Below are 11,092 nucleotides of genomic sequence, written 5' to 3' on the forward strand. Positions count from 1 at the left end.
TCTCCAGTTGGGCTGGTCTGTGACGCACCGACACATTTTCCAGTCAGAGGAATAAGGCAACCTCACAGAGTGTTACACACAATAGAAAACTTTATTTCCAGAGGACATAGGTATGAGATGGATGTGGTTCTGAGTAATAGCACAAGAGAAATTATAATATTGACTGTATATGGCAGGGATGTCAAACATAAGGCCTGAGGGGGTCCAATCCGGACCACAGGTGGTTTGAGTAATAAAACACCTGCAGCTGAATTCTTTGGGTGGGGGTGGGTTTATCTCAATATACTTTAAAATGACTAAAACAAAAATGGAAACTGTAGAAATGATAATGGACCTATATTTATACAGTTTCTTGACTGTCCAACTCGCTAACAATCACTAGACAGTCAGGGAGCATCGGAAACACACAAAAAAACAATGAATAGAATACACATTTTGCCATTCTTATATGTTTAGCAAATTTTGATGGCAAGGAAATACAGTATAACCAATTTTCAGTGTGGACCTCCGGACCTTGTTGAAAACAGAATGCGGCCTCCGGGGTAAAATGAGTTCGACACGCATGGTATAAGGAGATAGTGACATAAGCAAAGGACTGCATAACACATAGATAGCATCAACTACTATTAACAACTGGCAATCGTAACAACCAACTGTAAATGCATAAGTTTCAATAACAACATCGCTCACTTCTATCCACGCACTCCATCACTCTTGTCCACCTGGAGAGAGACTGAGGAGGCTCTGACCTAAGCCGGCAGAAGGACTGTCGGGTCTTCTGCCCCCTAGCAACCTATCGGTGGCCTGCCAGGCCTGGTAGCGGAAGTCACCAGGAGTTTGGGGAGACAGATTATGTCCTGGGATGGGATGGGCCATTTTGATGGGAGTGGGAGACACAACAAAAATCTGAATTCATCATGCGGGGCTACACTTGCTCACGGGCCTGCGTACCCACATGTCCCTGCCCTAGTCTCTCTGGCACCGTCAGGTGATGGGTGGAGTGCGCTGCATGAAGTTATAAAACTCAAAGGCGGGGGAATCCGTAACAATAACAGTGTCATGAATCAGTCAAAACACTGTAGAAGCAAAGGTGTTGTCTAGCTTGATCATGTTGGAGTTATATTGGATACCTGTTGATTTATAAGAACCCTGTGATTTGATTGCACAGAACATTTTATGCTGAGGAAGAAAAAACTGCAGTGATGATTGATCTCTGAAAGTGAAACCTATCTGTGCTCACCCTGTAGGAAAACAAACTGCATTCTCGAGGTATTTAGATGTTGTAGTACAATACATTTTATGGTCTGTAGAATGTGTTATAATGCAGCTCTTGCCAACATGGCCAGGTGGCTCAGGAGCACCTCTACAAGAAGACATGTAGGATTGGTGACATAGAGATAGATAGAGACAGAGGTGAAAGTAAGGTGATATGGTCCCGGCAAAATAAATAGTGGGGGTAGGCTATATCGGTAAAACATGAGCAAAAAATATTAATCTATGCTATTACACCACTTTTTATAATTACCGCATGTCAGAGCCATGAAAAGTTAGTGAATGGACTTGAAAACAGGTGGTACGATCCGAAATGGTACGATGTGGTTAGATGAGAATACTGACATTTTTGCCAAGGCAGAGATGAGTGGCTGACACCGAGACACTCACGGACAGCAGTGGACGCACAAATTCTGGCCTAATGGAATCCAAAAATGTCAATACACTTTGTGTTTTGTGTAACAGATGTCTCTTTCCATTCAACACTGTTGGAGGCTGGAAATATTTTGCAAGTGGATGAAAGTGTGCAGGTAGTCTAGTAAAGGAGCATTTTGAAGTGATTATTTGACAATCAGATGAAAATATCATGACTGCTTGTGTTTATGCCACAATAAAAGGTAATACTTAAAAAAAATTAAATGACAAATCTTTACGACTAGGCCCACAGAGATCCTATTGAATTAATAAGGATTCTATATGTAATTATATGATTAGGCCCATAAACATGTTTGCACATATAGGAGGTCCCATACAGTGAATAAATTAATTCTACTGTCACCCCTGGATAGAGGATTCCTCTTTATATCTGTAGATTATAGCGTCTGTGACAGCATGGGAAGCGCCATTGAGGCTACAACCCATAGGAAAACCCACCCAGTTGACTAATTTGACGACTTTAAAATGGCGTAAGTATGACGGAAACCCTCAATGGCGCAGCCCATGCCAAAACAGCGTTTTGGCCACTAGAGGCCTCTATCATTCTCTATGATTGGTGATGACTTATATGGTAGTGGACTTCGGCCTAGGGGCGTCTTTTGCCATTTACAGGCCAATAGTTTACCTATCTGTGCTACAATTATTGGCATTGGCGGTATAATCCCATTTGGAAGTTAATACTTGTTGTGCGTCTTTTTAATGTTGTTTTTTTGTGTTTAAAGGGTGAAGTGAAAGCTACTGGAGATTATTTTCTTTGACTTTTCTTAGGAGGCAGCTTTACTAAAAGGCTGAACCGTCTACGGGGAAATTTACTAAGACGTTCGCGTGCCTTTTCAGGAAGAATGAACGTGATCATAGGAACAATGCGTAATGGAACCACGGCGACTTTGAGGCAACCTCGGCTATTTGCGGCTGTTGTCAGTTCAAGGGTAAGTATAAAGTCAAGGAAAATCAATGTTTGTATGTAGGTCGCTTGTGAGTATTGACTGCAAGTGCAATAGTTACAGAATAACACCTTTTGGCAGCTTTCTGTTGCGATCTGGATTCCAGGCTCTCTATAAAGCCTCACTAAAATAGTTCAAATAGACGATATGATTATCAAAGTATTACTGTTGACATGTGCATTTGAATAAAATATATGTCTAGATTCTAGCGTTTTAAAGACAAATTGTAAGGCATTGTATGAAATAGCAACATGTTGTACATAGTAGATAAAGGAAGGGCAGCTGTTCAAAGAAAACCTGTATAGTCATTAGAGAACACCTTATTCACCTATGGCACAGATATGCCATTCATAAGGAAGTGAAGCAGCATTGTGCCATTAAATCTCAACCTTTAATGAAATAATTGATCTAAGGCAAAGTTCAACAGTAATTTGGCAGGTCCACTGAATAGGCTACTAAATTCCAAGTTACATTCAGATAGTAAGTTCTCCTAGTGCTGGATTGGAACAAAAACAGATTTTTAACTCAGGCCCCCCATTTCTATCACAAGCACTGTTCATGACACAAACTGTTGTTGTTGGAGAGACATTTTTTGTTGCATGTTTAAAGATGATTTCCTGCAATTCTACACATTTTGTCATGGGGTATACATCTTTTGACATTTTAAAGCAAATTTTCTTGCAATTCTATATATTTTGCCATGTCTAATGTGTATTCATGTGATATTGTGTGACTCAACCATAACTACAAAATCTTTGGACTAAAAAACCTAGCTACAAAACGTTAGCTGACATGGGCTAGTTGATCTGGACATTTCTGACAAGTTATAAATAGCTCTCTAAGGTACGCAATAACTGACATGACAAGAGGAATACTGATGATGCACTACCTAATTTCTAAATTTCACCTTGCGCATTCTACTATTACAACTCCCCCACACACCCCTGCCACAGTTTGGGAACCACTGCACCATGAGTTCTCAGTGCCAGGATGAACACTGCTGTCATATGACAAGCATAAGCAATGCACTATTATTGTGTGACTAATCTAAACTACTACTTCCTCAGATGCAGTGCTCCACTCAGACCGATAAGCCTGTTGTCGCTGCCAAGATGCCTTTCAGGGTGAAAGTGACTGCAGGCAAACGCTACGTCTGGTGTGCCTGTGGACATAGCAAGAAACAGGTGGGTGTTAGGCATTGAAGGTTAAAATTCATGCCCATGCAGGGCTCTAACCGGTACCCTAGTTATTGATGAAAAAAAAAAGAGGCCCGACCCTAACCCGATGTATGTCGGGCTCGGGTCGGGTAGCAGAGTTCTAGTTCAAAGCATTGAATGTAAAAAAAAAACTAAAAAACTAAAGGATTAGGACTGATGAGCCAAAATTGACGCAATATTAACCCTTTCCTTTTCCAGCAGTAGTGATGTAGGCCTGTGTGCTCTTTTTAGGTCTTCTACATGAGAATAATGTCTCAGATTGTAATCTGTGCTATAATTAACAAATTTAAATCAGTGAAACAATAGCACTGACAGTCTTTCTCTCTCGCTCTCGCCCTTTCTCTGTCAGCCCTTCTGTGACGGTGCTCACAAGACTAAAGCACCCAGCATCTCTCCACGACACTTCACTCCTGAGAAGGACAGCACCCTTATGCTGTGTGCCTGTAAGCAAACCAAAAATGCACCTTACTGCGATGGCACACATTTCAAGGTCATCTTCCAGCATCTAGTCAGCTCAGTGAAAAAAGCGTTTAAAATGAATAACTTTTAAAAAATGGCATGACGCAGCTAATTTCCTTATAACTGTACTGCCTATATTCATTGTTCATAAATCACTTGTTGACAAACATTTTATTTATGATAAATGGACAAAGGCATTTACGTTTTGTCACTGTCCATAAGGGAATAAATGGCCTACTATTTCAATACACATTTTGTCATTCTTATATTTTTTTCCTTAAACCATGCGTTCTTTTGAGAAACATGCTGGCGTCTGGCAAGTTCATATAGCTGATATATGATGATCGTTTTTAAACTAAGTTAATGAGTAAAAAAATATAACCGCTTTTAACCCAACCCCTCCGAAAGACACACATACAGGTTTTGGAGAGTTGCGGGGGGGGGCTGCCACGCTGGGCACTCGGGGAGTTGTTGTTGTGAGGGTTAAGTGCCTTTCTCAAGGGCACAACAGTAGGCAAATGGCATCTAGGAATTTGATACCAGCAACCAATGGTTGTCAGCTCACTTCCCGCCAGATCTTTCCAGTATGACCCGAGATTCAAACTCGCAACCCTCCGGCCACTGTCTCACCTCTCTAACCACCAGGCTACCTGCTGCTTGGTCATGTTGTCAACAAGGCAGCACGATGCATCGTCCAGAAACCTATACAACATCTCTTTTCCATAAAATATATGTTTGTTTTTTCAAACTAGTTTTCATTGGGAAGGCAGATAAAGCATTTTTATCAAAAGCAATCATTTTGGCTGTGTTTATACAGGCATCCCAATTCTGATATTCTGCCCAATTATTGGCAAAAGATCTGATCTGATTAGTCAGAAGAATAATAATTGGGCAAAAAAATCTGAATTGGGCTGCCTGTGTAAACACAGCCTTATGCATGTGAAAACAGACTCCTACTCATTACTCCACGTTCTTAATCTAGTCTAGTCTGTCACTTTTGTTTTGAGACGACTTGTCATGGGCTTTGAACGGGGAACCTGGTTTACGCTCCAGCCTGGTCTCATAGACTAGAGACGTAACATTGTAAATCCGGGACACTCAAATGAGTATGATAAGTTGCATAAGACAGAGGATTACTTAAAGAAAATATAAAGTAGGGTGGTTGGTTGGTCAGGGGTGGATAGGAGGGTATATTATGCGAACATCAAGCAACCCAAAGGTTGCATTTTCAAATCTGATCATGGACAACTTTACAACTACAACATGTTAGCTAACCCTTCCCCTAACCTTGACCCTAACACCAAGTCTAGCTAGGTTGCCACCTACAGTAGCTAACATTAGCTACAACAAATTGGAATTCTTAACATATCAAACGTTTAACAAATGTGTAGCATATTGTACGAATTGCAAGAAGTAACATTATACAAATTGTAATCTGTAACGTATCATACGAATTGGATTATGGACACCTGCAAATTAATACATACCATACGAAATGTAACGTATATTAATTGAGTGTCCCGGATTTACGTTTACTATGTTACATCCAAGGGCGAAAATCTGATGTCAACTTTGGAGGGGACCATTACATGAAATTCTCTCAAGAGCAATTCCTGAGGGGGACACCAAAAGTAGTGCTGTAACACAAATAGCCTACATTGTAATATGTTAAATGTATATTGAGGAATCAATTATTACTACTGGATAATTGATAGTGATTTAACTGAAGGGTTGTCCCAACTTGTTCAAATCATTATAATACTACTACTAATAATAGTTATGGCAGTGTTCCTTATCAGTCCAGTATGTATGCAGGTATTTGTATTTACAACCAGCAATGCCAACAATGGCCAGTAGGTGGGAATGGTACTGTACACTGTACGGGTGCAGTTTTCGTAAATACAATGAGCATGGTGCGATCTCATCTAAAATCTCCATTGAGAACCATCACAAAGTTGGTCTCAGTATTGAATTGACCTATTTTATTTGACATTTTGTGATATTTAATGACTATATAAATGTGTGCCACTGGCCTGAGTCTACTACAATAGCTTTACAAGAACAAAAAGCTCAAAATAAGTACAGTTCCAAAAGCGAAAGAACTACTTTAATGAATAACCAAATAAATCAACCAAAATATCCTTCAAAAATACTTATTTATTGTTCAGTCAGTGTCTCAACACTTCACAACAGCTATGGACAAGTATATCACACAACATCTACCCCTGAGTCCAGGTTGCAAGCTCAGGAAGCAGCCCAGTTCCAAAACGAATTCACTTTTCACCTGGTGAAATTCTTTCCACCGGGGTAACCCGCGGCAGATAATCGAATCCCCTCAATGCTGCGCATCTTGCTTGGAGAGAAGCCGGGTGCAGCGGCCCACGTGACTGATTCCGGAATCTACCTCTACGTGACCAGCTGTTAGCTACACAAAATCTCTGCTCGTCCTTAACCCAGGTTCAGATGACGTTTGTTGTTGATGCCATTTTCATTTTGTTGCTAATTGTCTGTCACTAATATGAATACGTTGAATCAGAAAGGCTTTATTTGGTTGTAAATAACAATATACAGAGCAGCAGACTACTTACGCACACACAGCCAAACATTAACACAATCATATCAGGCAGAGTGCGCAAATTGGTTTCAGCAACCTTGATACAACCTTGGATATGGCCGATTATTACCGCCCCAAAGGTAAGCAAACGATTAAAGTCTCAAGGAAGACGTTTGACACGGTCAACAACAACCACAAATCTGTCTTGTGCATGTAAACAAGTTGTCTTTGGTTACAATGTTGCAACGGCAGCCTGCAAATCAAATGTTGGGTTACAATGTTGTGGAGTGAGGATTTACTCCTACTCTATAGCATTGGGAGGAAGTGATTTAAAAAATATATATTTTCCATTTTCTTGTTTGCTGACCACACATAGGCATTTGTAGGATTCATTCACTGCATTTGCATAAAGGAAATCTGTTTTGCGACACTAAATCTGAAACTTACGTCACAGGTCCAGCGCTCCACTCTATCCACTGAGCCTGTCGTCGCTTCCAAAAAGCCTTTCAAGGTGGAGCTTGTCACTCATGGTGCGCTTGTGGACACAACAAGAAATAGGTGAGGGCACTACAATCATGTTGGCCACCATGCGCACAACGCTCTGCCCATCGCTCTTCTTTCATTGAAACGGGTTCATCAAACTCTGGATCAGATTGGCATTAGCATACCAAAGCAGCAGATTATTCAGTAATGTCCCCAGAATCTAGCAGCAGTAACTAATTTCGCATTAGAGGTACTCAATCACTGGCTTGTTTCTCCCATCTTTCTGTCTTAGCCTTTCTGTGATGGAACCCACAAGACTAAAGCCCAGGGCCTGATGCCTCAGAGCTTCATCCCTGAGAAGGACTCCAAAGCTTGGCTGTGTGGCTGCAAGTACACCGCTAACCCACCATACTGCGACAGCACTCACAAGCAGGAATTCATCCAGTCTGCCCTGCTCCCAGAGAACAGACTCCTGAATGGATAGGAGCTGAATGTGTATTTGTCCAATTTACTGTGGTGTGGGTCCTCTGAGTTCTGGTCCTGGAGATGGAGGACCATAATCACTGGTTCAGAAGGGTGATTGGCAGCGAACAGATGACGTATGCATATCTGACATGCTTAGATCTGATGTGATTGGTCAAAAGACCGATTAGTGGAAAAAATATCAGAATTGTGCTGCCTGTCTAAACGCAGCCTTAGGGGCCTCATTAGAATATAATGGGAAACTCTGGGCTTAGCGCTAGCTTTGAACAAATCTTCCATTGTCATCCATACAAGATTTGCATGACAAGAGCTCTGTGAACAACTCAATTAAAGATTCATCCCATGATAAGCAATCTGCAAGGTGATACTTGTTATGAGGCGATTCCACGATAACAGAATGATGCCGAGATTCAAATATTTCACTTTAAAATGTAAAACCAATGATTAAAGTTATTCAAACCATTCAACTTTATGCACAAGGACTAGTTTTAACAATTTCCAAAAAAACACATTTACTTGAGTGCAGATGCAAAGTTTGGTAACAGAGTTACAGTTTGTCTCATTCTTTGCAATCATTGGTTTTTGTTTGGCATCCATTTTAAAGTGAAAAATCTGAGTCACGGCATTGTTCTGTTTCCGTGGAATTGCCCTGTGTGGTATGTGGTATGCTTCTGCAAATGTTTGAAATTGTGATGAAACAGATATTTTAAATTTAAATGCTCCGCTAACGATACGCACAAGTGTTGTGATGGACCGTTTCTCAAAATCAAGTATTGTAATAGAACACTAAATCATAGGCTTGCTGTAAGATGAATTGTTTAAGATGTATTTTTATAGATCTAAAAACGGTATTCCCTGCATGGTGTATTCTGTCTGTGTTGAAATTAAAACGATGAAATACATTTTTTACTTTCTCTTAATTACTGTCACATTTTGCCATCCTATAACCTGTTTTGTACGTCACTTATGAAGAAATGCAACGTTTCAACCTAAAACATCCTCTGCATTAAAGTCATGAAAATCCACAGATTCTTTGGAGCACATCGTTGCCATGGATCCCAACTTAAAGTCAAGTTAAACATTCCTAAATAGCAGCATAATGATAATACATGCTTTAAATCTCTGCTACTCATGAATTGTTGTTGATAGCAATGTAACAGATTATGTATTAAAGGTCCAAATGAAGAATTATCACAGGAGCACTGGCAAGTTCTGATATTTGAACTACTCAAGAATATAACCCAAAAACTAATCAGAATGGGACAACGAACTCAAAACCAAGCAAGTCAACTTTTTAATGACCTAAACATGCACATATGGCTGATATTTTAGAATAATATCATTGAATGGTCAAATCATACATTGAGGGAATGTCAAAAGTGTATGAAAATACAACATGGTCAGATATACAATTCCCTTTGAGCTAATTTTTCTGATGTGAGTAGAACAGGTACCGGTATGTAATGCTGACAAACGTACGGTAAGCTACGTTTTTCAGACAATTGTAGTGCGGCTTGAGGCTTGATAAATATAATGGCTTTTCTAATGTCAAAGCACAGGGAAGTTTAGTACTCGCATACTGTGATCTGCATTTCAAAGAAAGTGTATCAAACGTTTCGTACATATCTATTGTCCTTGGTGATTGGGGACATTTCCAGTTGAAAGTACTGCATCTATCTACATACACTAGAGTTATTATATACAGTATGACTGACAGCAAGAAGACAGATCTTGCCTTTTTATTTCTAGTTATATATATATATATATATAAATTCATACACACACACATATATATACACATACACACATACATATATATACACACACACATATACAGTTGAAGTCGGAAGTTTACATACACTTAGGTTGGAGTCATTAAAACTTGTTTTCAACCACTCCACACATTTCTTGTTAACAAACTATAGTTTTGGCAAGTCGGTTAGGACATCTACTTTGTGCATGACACAAGTAATTTTTCCAACAATTGTTTACAGACAAACTATTTCACTTATAATTCACTTTATCACAATTTCAGTGGGTCAGACATTTACATACACTAAGTTGACTGTGCCTTTAAACAGCTTGGAAAATTCCAGAAAATAATGTCATGGCTTTAGAAGCTTCTAATAGGCTAATTGACATCATTTGAGTCAATTGGAGGTGTACCTGTGGATGTATTTCAAGCCCTACCTTCAAACTCACTGCCTCTTTGCTTGACATCATGGGAAAATCAAAAGAAATCAGCTAAGACCTCAGAAAAAGAATTGTAGACCTCCACAAGTCTGGTTCATCCTTGGGGACAATTTCCAAACGTCTGAAGGTACCACGTTCATCTGTACAAACAATAGTACGCAAGTATAAACACCATGGGACCACGCAGCCGTCATACTTCTCAGGAAGGAGACGCATTCGGTCTCCTAGAGATGAACGGACTTTGGTGCGAAAAGTGCAAATCAATCCCAGAACAACAGCAAAGGATCTTGTGAAGATGCTGGAGGAAACAGGTACAAAAGTATCTATATTCACAGTAAAACCAGTCCTATATCGACATAACCGGAAAGGCCACTCAGCAAGGAAGCTACTGCTCCAAAACTGCCATAAAAAAGCTAGACTACGGTTTGCAACTGCACATGGGGACAAAGATCATACTTTTTGGAGAAATGTCCTCTGGTCTGATGAAACAAAAATAGAACTGTTTGGCCATAATGACCATCATTATGTTTGGAGGAAAAAGGGGGAGGCTTGCAAGCCGAAGAACACCATCCCAACCGTGAAGCACGGGGGTGGTAGCATCATGTTGTGGGGGTGCTTTGCTGCAGGAGGGACTGGTGCACTTCACAAAATAGATGGCATCATCATCACCCAACTTATTGTGGGAAGCTTGTGGAAGGCTACCCATAATAGATGGCGTCATGAGGCAGGAAAATTGTGTGGTTATATTGAAGCAACATCTCAAGACATCAATCAGGAAGTTAAAGCTTGGTCGCAAATGGGTCTTCCAAATGGACAATGACCCCATACTTCCAAAGTTGTGGCAAAATGGCTTAAGGACAACAAAGTCAAGGTATTGGAGTAGCCATCACAAAGCCCTGACCTCAATCCTTTAAAACAAAATTCTGGGCAGAACTGAAAAAAAAAACGTGTGCGAGCAAGGAGGCCTACAAACTTGACTCAGTTACACCAGCTCTGTCAGGAGGAATGGGCCAAAATTCACCCAACTTATTGTGGGAAGCTTGTGGAAGGCT

The 11,092-nt window shown here is 40.2% G+C and overlaps 1 protein-coding gene across 2 annotated transcripts; it reads left to right on the forward strand.

The window, feature by feature from the left end:
* The first annotated feature begins 2,284 nt into the window (after positions 1 to 2,284).
* On the forward strand, positions 2,285 to 8,749 carry LOC115177860 (CDGSH iron-sulfur domain-containing protein 3, mitochondrial). 2 transcript variants are annotated; one of them, XM_029738854.1, is made up of 5 exons: positions 2,285 to 2,636; positions 3,719 to 3,835; positions 4,218 to 4,311; positions 7,336 to 7,439; positions 7,657 to 8,749. In XM_029738854.1, exons 1-4 carry the CDS (start codon positions 2,550 to 2,552, stop codon positions 7,359 to 7,361), a joined length of 324 nt encoding a protein of 107 aa, XP_029594714.1. In that variant the 5' UTR covers positions 2,285 to 2,549; the 3' UTR covers positions 7,362 to 7,439; positions 7,657 to 8,749. The 2 variants fall into 2 exon arrangements, with proteins under 2 accessions (XP_029594714.1, XP_029594713.1); XM_029738853.1 differs by lacking the exons at positions 7,336 to 7,439; positions 7,657 to 8,749 and having other exon boundaries at positions 2,289 to 2,636; positions 4,218 to 4,577.
* Positions 8,750 to 11,092: the final 2,343 nt, after the last annotated feature.

This window comes from Salmo trutta, chromosome 38 (genome assembly GCF_901001165.1).
Source record: "Salmo trutta chromosome 38, fSalTru1.1, whole genome shotgun sequence".
In the NCBI taxonomy this organism is placed as follows: domain Eukaryota; kingdom Metazoa; phylum Chordata; class Actinopteri; order Salmoniformes; family Salmonidae; genus Salmo; species Salmo trutta.